The following is a 20,727-nucleotide window of genomic DNA, read 5'->3' as shown; positions in this document are numbered from 1 at the left end:
CGTTAGTACATTTTAATATTTTAATATGACGACAGTTAGTAAGCAAGAAGTGTTAGTATTTGGGGAGATTCGACATGCAAAAAATCTTTTAGAAGAAATGAAAGGAAGATACGAGTTTAAGGTATTATTTATTATATATAAGAAAATAAAAAAAAAAATAAAACTTCATAATTTTTAATAATCAATAGGAATTTAATTCTACGAAAAATGACTTTCTGTTGGAAGGAAATACGAAATATGAGAATGTAGCTGCAATATTATTGGCTCACGGAGCAGATCAGGTGAATAATAATCTAAATGTAAAAAAAATAATATTTTTTTTACATATTTAACACACATATATATACTATATATACATTCCAGATCATAGATAAATTTGATACGGAAACGTTGGATGCTCTTTCACCAGCTGTCAATGCGATATTGGTAATTGGAGATGCATCAAAATTAGTTGATATTAATGCGGCCACAGGTAATGGTGTTTTTGTTGCTGATACATCAACTAAAACTCCGTCAACCGAAGGTAAGAAAAAGTTTTGAATTTCTTTAAAATTAGTAAATGACGAAGATAATGAAAATGGTAAAATATATATTTATCATTTCTATATTTTAATATATATATATATATTTTTAGATGAAATAGAAGCTGATATACTTGAAAATCTTGACTTTACATTAATCACGGGAGTACCAAAGAATCCGGTTAATGAAATTGATAAAGTAAAAGAAGCAGCAGCTGATAAAGCAACAAATATTGTAACTTCAGCTGGTGAAATTGACGAGTTAGATTATTCTGATCTTCAAATACAACTTTAAAATAATAATTATTTTATTTTATAATCTTATTATTATAATACAATTATACAAATTGTTATATTACTCATTAAAAGAATGTAAATTGTCATTTTTATAAATCCCAAAAATTATATATATTCCTGTTATTAAATGTCATTTAGTTAAACCGGTATAACTTTGTTTTTCGAATACCAATCTTTATCAATTAAGATAGAATCATCACTATTAATAGTAGGTAATGAAGATGAAGTGGTTGGACTTAAAACTCCTATTATTTTATCACTACTAAAAGTATCATTTCGTGACATAGAAGTTAACTGTAAATCCAAATTTGAAATATCAGAAATATCAATGTTATCATGTTTTGATAATCCTGTTAAACCATAATTTACATTTGAAGATAAAGAATAATTACTATCATCATGAGATCTAACATTGCTCATTCTTAAACGAGTTATACCTTGAACTACATTAATTGCTTTTTTAAAAGTTGATCTCGCTGGAAAATTTGTTCTAACGTTATTTAATAAATCAAAATTATCAACCGTATGAGCCATATGAAACCAAGGGTGTTTCAATGCTTCTTTAGCGGTAATCCTTTTATCAGCATCATAAGCTAACATTTTATCAATTAAATCTTGAGCATAATCACTAATATTTGACCAATATTCATCTTCAAAATGATAAACACCTTTTAAAATACTATCAAATAAAGATTGCTGGTCTTCACCCCAGAATGGAGTGTATCCACATAATAAAGTATACATTATAACACCGACACTCCAAATATCAACAGGTTTTCCATGACCAGTTTGTCTTAAAACTTCAGGTGCTACATAACCAGGAGTTCCACAAGCTGTCATTAATATATCATTATCATTTCTTAATATTTTTGATAATCCAAAATCTGTGATCATCAAATTTGAATTTTCAGATTTATCACTAAATAATAAATTTTCGGGTTTTAAATCACGATGGACGATTTCATGATCATGAAGATATTCTACACCTTTAAGAATTTGTTGTACTAAATTTGCGGCATCTTTTTCTGTATATGATCCTTTCAGAAGAAGTTGATAAAATAATTCTCCTCCACTAGCCAAATCTGTGATTATGTAAACAGCTTTATTTGTTTCAAATAAATCGTGAAGTGTAACAATGTGCGGATGATTAACTTTTTTGAGAACATCGAGTTCCGTGGTTAACATCTGTTCTTTTCCTATAAATAAATAAATAAATAAATAAATAAATAAATATATGAATGAAAATATGAATGAATCTAAACATACATATAATTTTAGATATTTACCTTTAATGTCTCTTGTGTTAATGATTTTCAAAGCATAATTAATTCCAGTACGTTTATCTGTACATTCTTTAACTACTCCAAATGATCCTGTACCAAGAATTTTTTTGGAGATTTTGTAATGTTTCTCCAAAGACCATGGATATGGTGGTTCTTTTGGAGCTTTAGATTCTACTTCGATTTTATGAAAAATGTTTTTGATTTTATGCATTACGAATCTAATAAAAAAAGTGAATAAAGTTGTAGATAATGTGTAAGTATTCTAATAGTCTAATAATATTCTAACAATCTAAAAATAATCTAAATCCAACAAATTTTAATTATTATATTTTTTTAATTTTAATTTTGTTTTTTTTTTTGGTCAGAAGGAAAATGTTATCCTTTATATAATTTTTTTTTGTATGCCGAGCAATATAATCCTTAAATATCTAAAATTAAATTAAATGCTGACCTTGTTCGGTTTTTTATGTACTTCGGAGTATTTCTATAGTATTTACGCATGTTTTGAAACTTGTTAGTGGTGGTTGAAAAATGAGGCGTTGTTGGATCATCGTCATGACGACGTTTATTAGAAAATAGAAAGTGGAATGAAATTCGATCATGCATAATTTTATTGGGTTTGGACAACATCTTTCTAGATTTTCAATGATTTACCAAAATGCTTGGTTTATGACGTATTTTTTGAGGGGGAAGAAAAAAAAATAAATAAATAAACTATGAATTATAAAAAGAAAATCCAAAAAAATAAACAAATAAATGATTTTATGAATGAATGTGATTATAATAATAAAATTAAAAATAAAAATTAAAAATAAAAAAGGAAAGCAATAAAAAAAATAAAATAAATTATATATCATATATTATTATAATTATTACACTATATAAAATATTATACAATATATATCAAAAAATAAAATAACAGGAATATATAAAAAATTAACTATTTAATTTTATTTTTAAATTAAAAAGAACTTAATTTAAAAATAAAATTAAATTTTTGGGATTTTTTTTATGACAAAAATGACAAAGAAAAAAATGTGAACAAAAAACAAAAAAATAAAACCGAGTCCGCCACTTTTTATATGAAAAGGTCGTGCAATAAATAAATAAATCAATTGTTATTAAATCGATTGTAATTAATAATTATACATAATTCCTAAAAAGTAGTTCTCAAAGTTTTTTGATGTAAATGATCAGTCAGATGCCTATAAATGGATTAACTTATTTGTTAATATAATGAAGTCCGATTTCCGTCGAAGAACTGTTTAACTGTTTAATGGTTCCGTGTATCACGGAAAATCGTCATCAATTTTCTTGACTCATTCCGCCACGATTTAATGAAATGGATATTGCATACATAAACCAATAAAAAAACAGCCCATTCTGTGACATTATTTAAATTAAAATGTATATAAAATGAAAAGTTAACAAAAGTAAACGAGAGGAGTATTTTATGTGGGATGATACTCTTTTGTTATTAGTATTATTTTTCGGTTAATTTGCAATCATCATTATAAATAGCAAATGACTAAGCATATATAAAAATATTAGCAGCTTGGCGCAGTAAATAAAGTCCTATAATATTTCCTGAAATAAAGTTATTGATTTTTATAATTATTGGTAAAGCTCATCTTGCCTAAAAAATTTTAACTATATAAACTACTTAAATTTTATATTTTTTATATTAAAATTTATTTAATAAATTATTAATATTAAAAAATTAGGCATAATTATTAATAATTATATGCTAATTAAATTTAACAATACTTAATAAGATTATCTATTTGAATAATATAATTATTAATTTTACTTATAATATAGCTGAAAAGCCAATTCATGTCAACATATTTGTGCAATTATATATAAATTAAAACCTAAAGGTCTGGGAGGTCTAAAAGTAGAAATTAAAGTCGAAATGGTCGAAATTACGTCATATCAAAAATATAAAATTTATAACTTCGTGGCTATAGGATATGAGGAGTTCCTTAACGTACAGTGGTGTACGATATTAATGTACAAACTGGCCAGAGTTAACGTTACCATGTGCAAGAGCATAACTTCTAAACTCGGGCCAGTTCGTATGTTAACATCGTACACCCTCACTGTACGTTAAGGGCGCCCTAGATATGAAACACATCGTTAGTATCTTTTTGATGAGACGAATCAAATGTTTAAATCTTTTAAGTAAAAATAGCATGATCGATCATCCAATTTTGATTATTGGATGCCAAAATATCTCAAAATACTTTTATTTTTCTAGCGAGTACATTGATTTACTACGAAGAGAGCTAATACGAGGATTGTTATTAGTTCTACGGTGGTCATTATAATTAAAATAACTACTATGAAATGTTAGTAGTATAAGATTTTCGAGTGATCTTGTAACAAATTTGTAATTTTTATTCTTCCACTTAATTATAGAGTATGGGAAACAGGAATCTCTTAAAATAAGAATGCTACTCTTACATCTTAATTTATTGAAAGAATAGAAATTAAGGTTGATCGTAAGTCAAAAAGAAATTGTTTTAGTATTAACATAAAAGTAATTATTGCCTTTGTTATATTCTGAAACTCTAATATATATTGTATTAGGCATACAGATATTAACTTTTTAATCTTGTATCAATATAAGTAATTCTATTATATGTATACAACAAGTAATTTTTTAATGCTCAGGAGTTTAAGATCTACGACGTTTAGTTTGACGGCTTCTTAAAACAACTTCTTCGTTATTCTAAATTAGTGAGAGAGTTATTTATTTATTTATTTAATGAAACTTTTTTGAAGAATTAAAATACCTACATCTTCGCCTTCAATTTCCTCAACTTCTTCCTGACTCGTAGGCTGTACCAAATAAAATCATTTTAATAGTTTTAATCAAAATTTGTATAATTTTCCAAAGTACAAAGATACCTACCTTCGAATTTTTATCGTTCTCATCCATCAAATCCGTTTTTATTTTAAAATCTCGATTAGTAGCTCTTTTAATATACTGCGTCAAATCAACCTATATTTCGTAAATTAATGGCATTTAATTTTGTATTTGTATCTTTTATAAATATCAATTTTGTTTAAAACTTTTCTTTCTTACTTTAGACTTCTTCGTTAGTTGAATTAAATAACGTTCATATTGTTCTAAGAGGAAAATTAAATCGGGTATTATCTTGGATTCCCTAGCGATTCGTGCCTATCAGTTCATTTTGATTATTAGTATTCGATATATTTAAATAATGTCATAACTTCAGCTTACCTTTTGCGTTGTTGGTTTAGTCTTAGGCTTACGCTTTTTACCTAATTGTATCCGGTTTATTTCTGGTTTTGAACCAAATGCTAAAAGTAAACTGTATAAGTTTTCTGTCAATTTCAACCCGGTTAATTCTATCAGGTCTATGAAATGTTTGAGAATCTCGCCTCCCTCAGCAATTTTCTAAGATTAAAAAAAAAATAACATCCATTAATTAAAAAGAAAATGTAATTAAATGTATTATAAACACTTACATATTTAATTAATGCTATCATGACTTTATAAGTTTTCTGTAGACATTTAATTAATTGTTCAGAAGACGAGTCTTGGAGTGATGTTTGTTCCATATATATCATAGTGTTTATTATTGTAGTTAATCTTGAGCATATTATTTGTTCAACATCTGTCATGTTAACTTTCTCACGATTAAGATCTTTATCTGTTATGGAGAAATCAAATTCATCAATAATATTGTTATTATTATCTAAACCATGATAAATCCATGATAAATGTCTAAACTACCTTTTACGCTGCATATCAACTTCATTCGGGTCAAGAACCATTCTATTTCTTCATACATATTTTCTATAGACCCTATTAAGATGTTGCATATTATACCACTAGTTCTCGGATTGACGATAACGAAATTAGGATTCACTTCATTTCCGTCTGCATTGCCATTGATATCACCTAACACAGACAACATATCATGAGCTATTTCTGCGCTAGTCTCAAAGTCCGGCATATCCTTCTCCAATTTTATTAAAAGACTAATAATATTTTTGGCAAGAATAGTGTCTTCGATAACACGTTCTTTACATAATGCTCTAAGCCAAGTAACCAATTGTTCCAAATGCCCATGCGATTCAGAAATATCAATCGAATCAGTGAAATGAGATGATAATAAAGTTATTGTTTGAAATAATCCCAATGCTTCCTTTATATGAGGAATTCTTTCACTAAGTGAAATGATGAATAATTGCTACAAAATGTATATAATAAGTGCATAAGAAATCATGATATTTAGTCTATTAAATATATATCAAGTAAGTCTACCTCAAATTCTCGAATATATAAATCTAGCCATCCATTTAAATCATTTGGAATTACTTCATTTGCAAGCTCGGGTGGATAAGATAGAGCTAAGAAGTCAATTAACTTGTCTGGCCAACAAAACGACACTGCTTGGATTAATAACGCTAAGCTCTCAATTGCAATTGTAAAAACGGATTTCCCCTGGTATAATTTTATATATTAGACACATTATGTTACTATTTCAAGTTTAAAAGAATGCACTAAAATATTTGTTACCCTATCCTTCTTGCTATTATTATCTTGACGTGTAGCAACGCTTGCTTTGTTGCTTTTAATAAATTCATTCATAAACACTTGTGCTAAGGACGTACAATAACCAAATGTTTTTTCATCTTCGGGATTAAAGTTCGACATTATCTTAACAAGAGAAATGAAGTTATATTAATAATTAGTACTTTTGTGTAAATTCATTTGAGTCATACCTGAGATATTTTGTTATGAGCTACCGCAGTAATATATTTTACAAATCCTGCATCGGCCCTCAATACAGAATTTGTAGCATCAATCTCCGTATCATCAATATCTTGGAGAGTGAATTTACAAAGTTCAGTAATACATTTGAAGCTTAAGATCGAGTTCTCTGTAATAGAAGTTACTGTCTTACGGCCTGTATATCAAAACAAACATAATTCTTAGATGCAATTTAGTGTTCACACAATTTAACCATAAGGACATCGTAAAATAACCTCGAGCGTTTGCTGATTTCTCTTTTAGAACTTCAAATAACGCCGTATATCTTTTGAATAACCTTAAAATAATCTCTGATGATTGTGAAGTGTGTTCAGAGGCCAAAAAGGTATGCTCGATAGCCGCCTATTATTTTAAAAGCAATGTGCATCAGTCCATAAAAGTAAATATACCAACTTGTATTTAGCTAAATTACTACCTCATACATTCCAAGTAGAATAGAGGCACACATATTATTACGACTACCCTCTTTGGAACTCATCCTGAAATCAGCATTCGGATAAATCATGAATTCAGACATGTCTGAATGTATTAATTGCTCGATCAATGTTTTCAATTTCATTTTACTTTCTTCAAGTTGAGCCCCATTAAACTTGGAATTTCCTAAATTAAACGCGACCTAAAATTGTAACCAATTGATCGCATCTTGATCTTAAACAGTTCAAGCGTCTCACCTTCATTGCCCTCGATGGTTTTATTAAAAGTGGCAATCGATTTGCTTAAACAAGCCAATAAATAAGGTAAAGGCTCAAGAATATGTGGTTCACCATTTGAAGTTTCTATACAATTTTCGATGTGAAATGTCGCATACAGTGATGATCTCAATTCAAAAAATTTTTGGAACTAAAAAAAAAAAGAAAATTTTAAAACCACGATAACAATTTGGAAAAAAAATTTCAAAATAAAGCAAGTTCCCATACATGCGAGTATAAAATGTCAAAGATTATCGGGAATATTGGGTTATCACATTGATGAATATCCATCAATTCTAGCAAACCTTCATATAAAGAAAGCCTAAGTTGTGGTTGTTGACTAAAACACTTGCGTAGATTACCTATAATTCGATAATAATGTTAACTACATTTAGCAAGTAGAAAGCGAGACAATATTACCTATGATTTCAAAAGAAAGGGCGGTCCGATTATCACTGAGTATTACATCAGACGACATTTGAGACCTTGGACATATTTCGCGATTATGTATCGCTTGCATTTTCAACAGTCTCAAATATCCGATCAACGCAATTTGACGCCCTTCCAATTCTCTTTAATTATAATCAGAAATTATGTGATTTATAGAGTCATTAAAAAAAGAAATTGAATTATTAATAAGCCCATACTTCGTAAATAAACCTTTTCGTAGAATAACCATTAGTCCATCACGAAGTGATTGGTTTGTATAAAGTAGTGGCTGTATTGCTTTCAATAGATTATCAGCTGTTGTGACGGATAAAAATGTTAAATATTCGAGTGTCCCTTTGATCTACAAATTTTCTATTAATTTTCTTTTGTAAAGCTAGAGCAATTTCGGAAAATAATTTTTAATACAAACCCTGGCAATATAGTTATAAATAAATTCGGGGGTCTCTTTTACAATCAATTCCAATAAACCCAGAAAATACTCAACACTTGATGATTTAGAAATAATTCGAGACTGAATCTGGTCTAATATTTCTGCACGGACCATATCATGAATCTAAATAAATTATTAGATTGAGAAATTGATTCTTTGTAAAAATTCTTAACTCATTCATGTCACCTTACTTTGAACATTTCTAGTAAAATTTTTGTTCCTAAATCTTTAACCATACTTGTCGTAGTTGACATTCCCTTTTTGCTCCTTGTTGTATCTTGAAACCACTTAATTAGTAAATTCTATTGTCATAACAAAATCATCATGTACACTGTATTCTCACCAGAAGGAACTGCTAAATCCATCAAAATAATTCCTAATTGTACCAAACTTTGTGTGACCTGATCCCATCCAAACGATGTCTTTCGTATTATATTTTGGAAAAGGTCAATTAATGGTAATGAAGAAATGATTTCTGAAATATCGACTTCTAGAAGATGGAAGGACATAAAAGTCAAGATATAACTTTCATTTATGAAGTTATTGAATATTTCACATACTGGTTATCCATTTTGTCTTTTCCAACTTTTCCATATCTTTAAAAACCGTTAATATTGACGTCTTGAGAAAATCAAGAGCCTTTATAAAATGTGAATTAATGATTGTAAGTTTGATCAAAATTTCAATTAAGAATACCATACCTGGTCTTCAAATCGATGTATCCTCGCAATTGACAACAAACAAGCGATGCTAAATGATTTCAAGGATGAAGTTTTACCCGATTTCATATATTTAATGAATTCATTCCCTAATTCCTGTTAGATTATGTAATTAAGACTATCAAAAAATGAAAAATTAAACCAACAAAATATTGATTTAAAGTTGAAATCAACCTGATCCTGAGTAATCGCGAAACAAATATGGATAATTACTGTGCCTTCCATGTGGCTCAATTGCGAAAATGATAACTTATCGACGGAATTGTTATTTTTATATTCACTAAAATTCCAAAATATTGAAAATTTTTAAATATATTAAAACATCATCAATTTATCTTATACTAACTTTGTATCGTCATCTTGATTACAATTTATTTCATCATCTAGTCTGTTAAAAAATTCTGTAATTCCTTGCAAGATTAAACGTTTTTGTCCCTAAAGAGAATTTTCTCTGTCAAAGCAAGTCAAAACAATTGCAACATTTTCGTTCACTAATGATCAAAAAAAAATCAACCTTTCTAGAAAGTAATAGCATCTGATAAATAAGAGGGGGAACTCCATTGATGTCCATCGCATCAAAATGACTAATTTGAGATAAAGATGTTAAAAAAGCATTTCAAACGTAGATAAAGTAATAAATTAATGATACAGATTACCTCATAATTTTTTCTACCGCAAAATTTAACTTAATTCGGCAAAATTTAAATATTTTAACAAATAAGATTTTAAATTATTAACCCAAATAGAAACTTCCATACCTGCTCATTAGACATTGTAATATCACGAAATTCTCCGGCCAAACTTAGGACATTATTTGCGTGCCATTTAGTATTGCATAATTTATTTAGCACGTAATTTTTATAATCTTGACCGGACATAGAATGACCAGTTGAATTTTGACCGGAAGGTAATGTCACTACTTCATTACAAGAATCAAAGGCGGATAATAATGCTGGTAAGAATGAAAATAACTTTCCATGCAAGGAATTCCCGCGTTGGATAGCATGTATAATACATGTAGTGATCTCTACAAAAACTCCAATCATTACGGGGGAATCAGTGGTACCAACAGCGATCTTTAATTTTCAAATATATTGTTTTATTTAATAAATTTAGAATTCGAAAGAATAACGTCATTTTCAAGATTTACCTCGTTAACACATATTCCTACTAAATCTGATATTACTTTATCAAAAAAAGACGAAGTGTCACATCCTTTTTCAATTAACCTTTTGAATAGAAGCATTATGGTTAACGTTATTTCGATAGTCAGTTCTGTAATAATTGCTTTGCGTACCATCTAACAATTTCATGAATAATTGTGCCACGTTTTCCGTTCCTATCCTCAAGAGCATTTTTCTCACTTTTTATATCATCTATTGCTAAAGCTATAGGTTTTTTTTTAATAATTTGCCAAGAAAACGTACACTTTCAAAATATCAAAACATTCCGTTGGCCTTACCTTTAAAAAGTGCACATACTATTGCGAAACATCCCGTAACATTTTCGTTATAGAACTTTGAATCATCTTTTAATATATTTATCACTAACTTTTTTATCTGAAATACACGTTTTTATTATAAAAAGTTGCAAATTTTGATAACAGCGATTTTTTATTATACTACTACATTACGCGTACTTCTTGTAAGTCAACGGTATCAAGAAATAGACCAAGTTCTTTTATTTCCTTTCTAGCAATATAATCAACGATTCTTGCTTCCATATTAAAAAATCTTGCGACTTGTAAGGATGCAGAATAGACTGAGACTAAAATATTAGTACTTTATTTATAACAAAGTAGATCAAATCGCGTTACGACATACCCGTAGTTAATGGCGCAGCATTGATAAGCGAGCGAGCTCGTGACTTTGTAATACTTAACGGAAATTTAAGAAATTACAATTTTTATAATGTACTACTTTCAAAAAGAAATTGTCAATTTTATCCTGTTTTTTATTTTTTTTATTTATTTTATTTTTAAATGCCAATAAACACTGTTCGAATCAGCACCTATAATCGTTACAATTTAAAACTATTAATCATATATCATTTTTATTATAGAATTTTGTAAATTTAAACTTGCAAAAAAGGTCCTGCATATAGCAAGTAGTAAAGTACAAAAAGAAAAAAGTAATATAAGAATAAACAATTTTGAAAAAATATTAAATTAATCTTTATTTAATCAATCAAAAATACTATTAATATAATTTTCTTTATAAATATTAATTTACTTACCTGTTGTTCATCTTTCATATCTAAAGTATTTATTTCTTTATTCTTCTGTCATTTTTCTAATAATCATGTTAAAGCAGAATCATAATATTCCAAGTTCTAAAGACTACAATCACATTTTTTTCCAAATTAGTTAATTGGGTAATATTCTAATAATAATTAGTATTTGACATAAATATGTATTTGTTAATTTAAATAGAATGTATGTGAATAATATCATCTTCTGATCTTTACAATTAACTTGATTCAATAATAACTAGCTACCAGTCCTGTTGTCAAGAACCTGCTGTTATATAAGATAAAGTCAACCATATTAAATATATTTGCGCCAAAATTTTAGAGCAAACCATTGTCCGACTGTATTATGATGAACTATAAATGAATGGAAATATCATCACAAGAAATAATCTGGCACCGTTTTTTTTGCTGGCAAACCACGAATTTCCTAAAGTATGAAAACAAAAATCAAAAATATGTTCAAGACTTTTAAACATTAAAATTGTAAAAATATATTGGTCATACTTGTGCTGCTGCATCGAAAATTTTATAATTTTTATTTAATTTATCATCTAATTCAAGAATTGCTGCTACATTTCCACATCTAGAAAATATTAAGAATATTATTACAAATAAAAAGATAGTTTTGTAACCTAAAATTAAATCTTACCTATAGCAATAATTTGGTGCAGACCATACAGTTACTATTGTGTCATCGAACATTAATTTGTAACCTTCCATTACCAATTGGTGGGCACGCGCTATAAGCTCTAAATCATTGGTATGTAAAAACTATAAAAAATGATTTTACCGCATGCTAGACGGAATAAGAATCGATTAAGAAAAAAAAATGAATACTTGATATTCTAGATTAAGATGATCTTACCCCACTAACAATTTCACTTCCAAACAAATAACCCGCTCCTCGAGGACTTAAACCCCAACTGTCAATATCTGAATTCAATAGGTAGATTTAGTATATTATTTATAACTTTATTATTGCTATTTAAAATTGTAGTCAATTACCGTCTGGATCAGACCATAGAAGATCGCACATAGCTCCATCATGTGGAACTTCCTGCTTCCTATCAATCATACGAATCTATAATTTAAACCACAAAAAAAGATTTTTAACACATATTACATAATATGTAATTTTCTCAAATAAATAATTTTATAAAGAGATATAAATACTTGATCCAATGTAGTGATGGATGGCGACAATCCACCATGTACACAAAATATCTTATCTTCAATAATTGCGGATAAACTCATGTAGTCAAAAATTTCACAGCAATGTCGCCATACATTAATCGAACCATATTTTCGAAGACATTCATCGTAAAATCCGTATACTTGTGTGATTTGTCGTGATTCATGATTACCACGTATCAGAGTAATTCTATCAGGGTATCTTACCTAATTTATTTAGAAACGTATTAGCATAACAGACCATTAAATTTTAAAAAATCAAATTATTTCAAAAAAAAAAACCTTGAGTGCAAGAAGCAGCAGGAATGTTTCTACACTATAAAAACCACGATCTACAAAATCACCTACACCACAAAAAGTGGAATTAACAATATTAACAATTCAAAGTTCGGATTCAAATAAAGTAAATAATTTAATTACCTAAAAATAGGTAATTCGTATCTGGACAATCTCCCCCGACTTTGAATAATTCCTTTAGATCAAAAAATTGTCCATGTATATCGCCACATATCTGAACAGTTAAGAACTGTTAAACAAGAAACAGGGTAAGATGCAAACATTAAGTAGAAACGACTTCAACATACTGTTACTGGCGCGTCAACTCTTTGTACATTACTCTCTTCTATCAGAATTTCTTTAGCTTTTCGACAAAGTTCCCTGACTTCAAGTTCCGAAATGAGTTCGCAATTTCTTAACTTTTCGATTTGCCTAATAAAATGAATTTACTTTAAAACGACAATCAAACTAGCATTAGGACCAAACTATTCTGACCTATCAAGATCACTTTGCCCCATAGCAAATCGTTTGAGGCAAGGAAAGGGAGTTCTTTTTGAACTCAATTATTTAGAAAATTTCGTGATTTTTTGTACGATTGTGCCACATCGTAACATCAATGTTCCACAGTAAAAATTGGATTAGATCATGAAATAATATAATTAATTTTAATTGGTTGAAATATTTTAAATCAAGTGCATTAATGATTTTGTTTTGTTATTTATTATTAACCCATCATTAATTTACGTATCCCACACTTAAGGTTCTTACAAAATTTTTATAATATATATGAAGAAGAAGTTGACCTTACACCATCAAAAATTACTGTGTTATTCATAGGAATATATTGTTTAGTGACGAGTTTGATGACTTCTTGTGATACCATGCCCCCAAGTAAAGAAGCAATATTTGCCAATTCTGAACTTCCAGCTCGGCAACTAACAAAGTATAAAGCATATGTCGATTAACGTCTTGGAGATCAATGAAGCAATAAAAAATAATTAGCATTTATACTTACATTTCATGAATATGATTATCTAAATGTTCTGGATAATTTGTTATTTCCCACTCTCTCAATAAATTATCAACGTAAGTTTTTAAAGTATTAAATTCGTTTTTTGCTTCCTCGCTTACTTCTTCGGTATCATCTTCAAGGAAATAAGTTGCGGCATCTATAAAATTATTAAATAATAAGGATAAGGATTATAATTATATATTGAAGATTATAAGTATACAAATGTAAATACCAGGATAACGATTGTGAGATTCATAAAATCGATCCATTGCTCGAATAAGAACATAATGAACAATATTTGCTTGAGGATCTTGTAACCATCGACCTATTAATTTCAAAGATATGAATGTCGTATAATTATTAACTAGAAGATATTAGTTTATATTAAATTACCGATATCGAGTTTCTTCGGTTCAGTTATGTATTCCTCCTGTAGTGATCTGTATCGAATAACTTGAATGAAGGATGCATGCTTGCAAAAACTATCTATTTCGTCGTCGGAAATGAATTCAGCTGGTCGTCCAATAGAATTCAAGATATCATGAACACGCGTACGAACAGCAGATATGTCCTCTTTAGCTTTCTGACGATAGCTAAAGAAAAATTAAGTAATTAAGCAGTTAAGTTATCATATTTTTTATTAGTGACTATACAACAAGATCAAAATTTTTCATACATGTTTTGCATTGCAACATAATTAGAAGTGTCAGCCTTCATATCTGGTACATTTCCAGCGAGCGGAAGTAAACCTAGACCTTCATTTGATACAAAATCACGAACAGCTCGAGCAATAATCCAGAAATTTGATGACTAAACAGCAAAAAATAAGTGATTAATGTAAAGTAGTAAATTTATGTATCATACGCTCATATCATACCTCGATCGTTATGCTATCACATGACGAATTCTTAAAGATTTCCTCGACATGATGAGGCACCTTAGTAGCTGCACAAGCTTTCCATACACTTGCCAATGCTTCATCAAAGTTTTCCTCATCAACATTGCGTCTACCACTTTGAACAAGCTGTTTGAATTCGTTCCTTTCTGCAGAAGTACTAGGTAATTTGCCATCGTGCTTTTTTTTATAACAATAAATTAATAGGCTATACATCATTACATCATTAACTTTCAACTTAACGAATTCTATAAGTATTTACGTCTTGTTTCCATTGTTTCAGATATTTCAAAAGTATTACTACATAGGGAACATGCGCATGATCCATACTATCTAAGGTTTCAAAATTAAATGTATTCACATACTGCTCAAGAGCTGGAAAAGGAACATCTAATCGTAGATCAATAACGTTTTCCGGGTGCGTCTCCACAACTAAAATAAAAATATGAATATTTATAAATTTACTTAAGGAAAAATTTATACAATTTTTGCAAATTCAATCTTACCGGTATGTTCTGGTAAAACGATACGAAAATATCCTATAAAACCAATAGTGCGTACAATAACAAGAGGAATTTTTGCATTCCATAGAGTATCTGCTAACTTGAGTAAAGGTTTTTCGGGAAGATCCGTAGTGATCACAATGGAAAATTGCAAGAAATACTCTGGTTGATTTTCAATTAGAGCAACCGGATCCTATAGATAATAAATTATATCAGTCACGTGTTAAAAGAATGATTGATCAGGGAATTAAAATCATACCTCAGAAAAATGAAACCCTTTTGCGTCTTCATTTAGCTCTTGCAAAAACTCTGTAACCGCTTGAGCTCTATTCGTGCCTATACTGTCAGAAACCAAGAAAAATGTGTTCCCAACGTCAGAGCCTTCAACAATTTTTCCGTCTACCACAGTGAAAGATCCTATACCTAATGACAGTTCCGATAATTAAAAGCGTATAATGTTTGATAATAGTAATGTCTAGATACTCACCAGGCAAAACCAAGTCCTTTAGAATTTCGCAGCCTGTTGCTGTACCATTAATGAGGCATACTTTGGCAGTCTCTAGTGCTGTCTGACCACTTGCCTGCCACAAGCTATTTGTTATGAATAACGATTATTTACCACTAATAACTTCGATATTTACCCCTTCTTACTGAATTAAATACTTACCGAAGTTGACGGTCATATTTTTGAGTTTTTTTGTCAATAATCATTTTCGTTAAAATAAAAAAAAAAGTCAAAATAAATTACTGTTGATTAGTACGTAGAGTATGTGAGTAATGTTAAGTCACATGTCTTACAAAATATGGATCTTTTGATAGAACTCAAAAATGTGTTGTACCTTACAAACAATATACCCCCGTATAACGTATTTTCTGCAAAATTGTCGCTCCACGTGATCTCATAATTTATTATAACAAAAAAATCAAAAGAATATTTAGAAACTTATCTAAAGGGTTAGCACTTTGTTTTGTACACTGCTCTGTTCTTGTCGTTATATTAAAAATAAAAATAAAAGTAAAAAATTTAGAAACTTATCTAATGTATAAAAGTTAAACATAATCTTTTTTACTTTTTACTTAGTAAAAGATATTAATATTGGCTTATCTTAATCTTATTTCAATCATTTTGATACATTCAAACGTATCCTGTACCTGTATTTACTTTTCAAAGATTTTTATCGTGCAAATGATGACTTAATTCATCTAATGTAATTTTTATTAATTTCGTAATTTTGACATTTCGAATTTTTCTATTTATTGCTTGGCATTAATTCCAGCCAGACTTACATATTTAAATTGTTGATTTTACGGGTCTCTGGTTGTGATACAATGATACATCTGCTATTCTGCTTCACATGTTAGACATATTTGTAAACCATTGAATAAATAAAATAAGCGCGTTTTTGACATGCATTCTTCAGCTAAAGGACAAACGAAAACCAGCCAACAGGTATTATGCTCCTCGGTTATCTATTAAACTAAAAAATTATTATTACTAACCGATACCTATATAGGAAGTTGTTTCAAAAGAATGGAAACTCGAACCCGAACATGAGTTTCGATTTGAGGTGGATTTTGGAACTACGGTGAATTTGAAGGTAAGACAAAGAAGAAACTTGTACTCTATGCTAGTTATTTATCGTCAGCTTTAGAAAGCTTTTATATTGAGTTTTTGAAATTTATGTTACACACTTTAGTTGATTATGAAAAGTATCAATGAGTAAAAAATATAATAAACAAATCGATTAAATTAATTATAAAATTTCATCTTAGTTGATCTCTGGTACGGCAGAAATATTTGGTACAGAAATTGGAATAGGTCATGAATATGAATTTTCAGGTCGCAAAATTGCACTTTTTACCTGGCATGGCTGCACAATTGAGATATCCTCTATTATTTAATTTAGTTTTATGGAAAATATGATGTATCATCCTTAGCATGAATATTTAACACATTAAAGGAACATGTAGTGTTGAATATGTTGCTAATGAAACTCCTATGACAAGTTACCTCAATATGCATATCGCACTCGAACAATGTAGAGAAGCAGCCAAATCAAAAGATGAACAGGGACCAAAAGTAAGCATTGAGTAATATAATAATAATCTCGCTTTTATATTGTTATTAATTATAATGATTCTTTAGGTTATGATTGTGGGTCCTGAAGACGTAGGGAAAACGTCGTTAAGTAAATTATTGCTTAGCTATGCAATACGTCATGGTAGACAACCTTTATTTATTAATCTGGATAGCAATGAGGCAAGTCGATTGTACGTAATTTTCCATATTACCCAGTGCTTTTTGTTGATATATCATTAATTTCCTAGGGTTCAATTACAATGCCGGGTACCTTAACTGCGACGCCAATAAATCATATTATAGATGTGGAAGAAGGTTTTGGTTCGTCGGCAACAACTGCACCATCATTTAGTTCTTCTTTTATGCCAATGGTTTTTTATTACGGATATCCGGATCCTAGCGAGAATGTAAAACTATACAAGGTACTGACAAAAAAATTGGCCGATAATGTTTCAAGACGTTTGGTTGAGGATGAAGTTGGTAAATTATTTTAATTTCTTTCGAAATAATGTTTTTTTTTAATTAAATCCTTGTCTTTTTTCCTGTAGCTAGAGTTTCAGGAATCGTGATTGATACAGGTGGGCTTGTTGATAGCACAGGCTATGAGATCATACAACATTGTGTAGATATATTTAATGGTAATATATATTAGCAATCATGATTTTGATATATATATATGCATTATTTCATTGTTGTGATTTTTATTTCTAACGTTATTGAATTGTTAAGTAAATATCATAATTGTACTTGGTCACGAACGATTGTATAGTGATATGGCAAGATTATATAAGGAGCGTAATGATGTCAATGTAGTGAAATTATCAAAGTCAGGAGGAGTAAGTAAATAAAGAATTAAATTTTAAATAAATATGATCGATATTAACGGTGATTTTTCGTAATTTGCAGGTGGTCAATAGAGATAATGCATTTCGTAGACAAGCACAAATGCGCAAAATTCGGGAATATTTTTATGGATTGCCAAAATTTGAATTATCTCCCTGTTCAACTTTAATTAACTTAAATGATATTTCCATTTATCGTGTTGGAGTTGGTGATTAAATAATTTTAGCACATATTATAGCTTTCATTTTTATATTGTAATTCTCAAACTTTGTCTCTTGATAAACAGGTTCATTGGCACCTTCTTCTGCGCTTCCAATTGGAATTGACAGAAAAGTTAGTGAAACTCAACTGGTAAAAGTTGAACCGGATGATACGTTGTTACATTCCATTTTGGCAATTAGTACTGCCAATAACTCAGATGAACAGTCTTTACTTGTATCAACAGTTATTGGATTCATTTATGTGTAAATATGATTGATTTGTTTTTTTAATCAAATTATTATTATTAATTAATATTTATTTTACAGATCTCACGTTGATATAAGCAAGCAGAAAATGACAATACTATCACCATCACCAGGTCGGCTCCCAAAACAATATTTGATCATGGGATCATATAAGTGGATGGAAAGTTAAACAGTAGGGTGAACTAATTTTAAATTAGGTTCAAAAATTAAGTTAGATAATCAAATTTAAACTGGTTCATATCAGTACTATTTTTCAAACTAGATTTTATTTAAACTGAAATGATCAGTTCGGGGTTTTCAAACTTTCATGATTCTTATTTTAGTTAAATCTATGACTTTGCGTAGAATTATATAATTCTTCGCTACGCTACAGATTAATTATCTCTATTAGGATAAGATGGATAATTTAGAAATATTTATGTATTATGTAAATATAATTTCTTTAATAAATCACACCACTCCCTTTGAAAGTAAATTTTTAAAGTTTAGTATTAATTATACTAAAAACAAATTAATAGATTTAATAATTTTAGCAGTTTTAGTTTATGTACTTTTTACTTTTTTAGCATTTAAGTTTTATCAAATTTAATTTGTGATTCAGATAAGAAGGAGTGAGCTATTAAGCAATTTTCAAATGTGCATATCCTACATAGGTAAATCAACCAAATTATTTGAAATTTTTACTGAAAGAACTTTAAGATTGGCTCTATCTTATGCATATATTTAAAATAATCTTTATAAAGTTCAAGGTTTTGTAATTAATTTTTAAAGATTACCAATTAGTGAAATTTCTAGTAAAAACACATACACATGTACAATTTCTGTCTAGTAAGCAACAACTATGAGTTACCAAATTATAAATACATACTTTTGAATATATATTAATTAATTTGTAATGTTTTTTGAAGAATTTCCAGTTTTTTGATTAGTAATTTAGCTTTATAACATTACTTAAAATTATTTTATGCTGATAATATAAAACAAATTCTTTAAGAGTAAGTTTAAATTCTAGGATAATAATAGGTTTATGATGTTTTGCTTTTAAATTTGCGACTTTTATGATAAGTCATTTCTTTTTACTTTGCAAGGTTTTTGTAATTGTAGATTTATTAACAGACTTCCCACTTTTGTTTAATTCAATGTACATACTAACTACTGAGTTCAAGTTTTCTTGTTATCATGAGCATAAAAACAAAGCTTATAATATTATTTTTGAATATCTGATAAGAAAATATTTTTTTAGGTATAGTGAGAATGTAAATGTTAATCAAACTGTGTATACTGAACATTATTCTATATATTTAAAAATTTTGGAAGGTTCAGAAAGTCATATATGTACATTTATGGAAAATAAGGCAATATAATTGTACTAAAAAATTATTGCATGTGTAAAGTACGAAGAGTATATAATTAGCATTATGTCTCAAAGTTGGAATTGAACTAAAGAATGCAATTATGAAGGATATGCAATTATAGAGAGTAAATTATAGAGAGTTGATTGTAGTTTTAACATTTTAACAATTTTGATATATTGAAACTATTTTAGCATTTCAGTATTTTGACATATTTTAATTTTGACATTAAAACATTAGCCTATTAATTGAGTTTTGGCTGGTAATTTTAGATTGGCTCTATTTTACACATATCTCTAAAATAATCTTTATAAAGCTTAAAATTTTAAAATAAACTTTTAAAACAAGAATAATATGAAACCAAAAAAAATTGAAAAAATTAAAATCTTAAAATTTGAAAAAAAATGCTTTATATATGTTTAGAATATGTCTTTTTAGGGAGGTGCAAACTATTTTTAAAATCCAAAAGTCCATATTTATAGAATTATTTAATTTAAAAAGTAAAATTTTCATGATTTTTACAACAATGTTGATTTGTATTAATTCATTATTCAGTGATTATAGAAGGATAAAATATAGTTTATTAGAATTATCTTAATGAGATGCAACAAATGGTACTATATTTATATATTTCTATAGAATTAATAGATAACCTGTTA

General features: G+C 28.4%; 6 protein-coding genes across 7 annotated transcripts; 2 read left to right on the top strand and 4 right to left on the bottom strand.

The window, feature by feature from the left end:
* The first annotated feature begins 1 nt into the window (after position 1).
* OCT59_022091 (uncharacterized protein) lies at positions 2–1,220 on the top strand. The gene is made up of 4 exons (XM_025319323.2): positions 2–121; positions 189–281; positions 364–523; positions 635–1,220. The coding sequence occupies exons 1-4, from the start codon at positions 26–28 to the stop codon at positions 814–816; spliced, it is 531 nt and encodes a 176-aa protein (XP_025174148.1). The 5' UTR covers positions 2–25; the 3' UTR covers positions 817–1,220.
* Positions 796–3,144, bottom strand: OCT59_022090 (uncharacterized protein). 2 transcript variants are annotated; one of them, XM_066146946.1, is made up of 3 exons: positions 2,553–3,144; positions 2,105–2,319; positions 807–2,014 (listed from the first exon to the last, which is right to left on the bottom strand). In XM_066146946.1, the coding sequence occupies exons 1-3, from the start codon at positions 2,729–2,731 to the stop codon at positions 957–959; spliced, it is 1,452 nt and encodes a 483-aa protein (XP_066006038.1). In that variant the 5' UTR covers positions 2,732–3,144; the 3' UTR covers positions 807–956. The 2 variants fall into 2 exon arrangements, with proteins under 2 accessions (XP_025174147.1, XP_066006038.1); XM_025326837.2 differs by having other exon boundaries at positions 796–2,014; positions 2,105–3,144.
* A 1,402-nt stretch (positions 3,145–4,546) lies between these two features.
* On the bottom strand, positions 4,547–10,922 carry OCT59_022089 (uncharacterized protein; the record flags this gene model as incomplete). Its single annotated transcript, XM_025319322.2, has 30 exons — positions 4,547–4,835; positions 4,904–4,945; positions 5,019–5,108; positions 5,193–5,288; positions 5,352–5,528; positions 5,600–5,784; positions 5,868–6,327; positions 6,402–6,581; positions 6,657–6,797; positions 6,863–7,047; positions 7,127–7,253; positions 7,327–7,511; positions 7,583–7,751; positions 7,829–7,962; positions 8,021–8,172; positions 8,248–8,390; positions 8,460–8,603; positions 8,672–8,757; positions 8,824–8,970; positions 9,041–9,119; positions 9,182–9,295; positions 9,374–9,479; positions 9,546–9,634; positions 9,714–9,783; positions 9,856–9,884; positions 9,958–10,275; positions 10,350–10,428; positions 10,497–10,587; positions 10,662–10,758; positions 10,839–10,922. 30 exons carry the CDS (start codon positions 10,920–10,922, stop codon positions 4,782–4,784), a joined length of 4,053 nt encoding a protein of 1,350 aa, XP_025174146.1. The 3' UTR covers positions 4,547–4,781.
* A 298-nt stretch (positions 10,923–11,220) lies between these two features.
* On the bottom strand, positions 11,221–13,434 carry OCT59_022088 (Serine/threonine-protein phosphatase PP-X 4; the record flags this gene model as incomplete). The annotated part of the gene is made up of 11 exons (XM_025309426.2): positions 11,221–11,292; positions 11,435–11,876; positions 11,954–12,032; positions 12,099–12,220; positions 12,315–12,382; positions 12,455–12,530; positions 12,623–12,847; positions 12,923–12,984; positions 13,061–13,151; positions 13,225–13,348; positions 13,412–13,434. 10 exons carry the CDS (start codon positions 13,432–13,434, stop codon positions 11,826–11,828), a joined length of 921 nt encoding a protein of 306 aa, XP_025174145.2. The 3' UTR covers positions 11,221–11,292; positions 11,435–11,825.
* A 117-nt stretch (positions 13,435–13,551) lies between these two features.
* On the bottom strand, positions 13,552–16,117 carry OCT59_022087 (uncharacterized protein). The gene is made up of 11 exons (XM_025319321.2): positions 15,994–16,117; positions 15,814–15,917; positions 15,586–15,749; positions 15,330–15,519; positions 15,086–15,255; positions 14,806–15,003; positions 14,605–14,738; positions 14,322–14,521; positions 14,161–14,253; positions 13,932–14,085; positions 13,552–13,851 (listed from the first exon to the last, which is right to left on the bottom strand). The coding sequence occupies exons 1-11, from the start codon at positions 16,035–16,037 to the stop codon at positions 13,692–13,694; spliced, it is 1,611 nt and encodes a 536-aa protein (XP_025174144.1). The 5' UTR covers positions 16,038–16,117; the 3' UTR covers positions 13,552–13,691.
* Positions 16,118–16,734: 617 nt separating this feature from the next.
* Positions 16,735–19,191, top strand: OCT59_022086 (uncharacterized protein; the record flags this gene model as incomplete). Its single annotated transcript, XM_066146945.1, has 11 exons — positions 16,735–16,776; positions 16,841–16,924; positions 17,100–17,166; positions 17,288–17,406; positions 17,473–17,586; positions 17,655–17,886; positions 17,955–18,044; positions 18,136–18,242; positions 18,313–18,457; positions 18,536–18,713; positions 18,777–19,191. The coding sequence occupies 11 exons, from the start codon at positions 16,735–16,737 to the stop codon at positions 18,883–18,885; spliced, it is 1,287 nt and encodes a 428-aa protein (XP_066006037.1). The 3' UTR covers positions 18,886–19,191.
* Positions 19,192–20,727: the final 1,536 nt, after the last annotated feature.

The sequence above is a fragment of the Rhizophagus irregularis genome, chromosome 30, assembly GCF_026210795.1.
Source record: "Rhizophagus irregularis chromosome 30, complete sequence".
Taxonomy (NCBI): domain Eukaryota; kingdom Fungi; phylum Glomeromycota; class Glomeromycetes; order Glomerales; family Glomeraceae; genus Rhizophagus; species Rhizophagus irregularis.
This window is presented reverse-complemented; position numbering and strand designations above follow the sequence as displayed.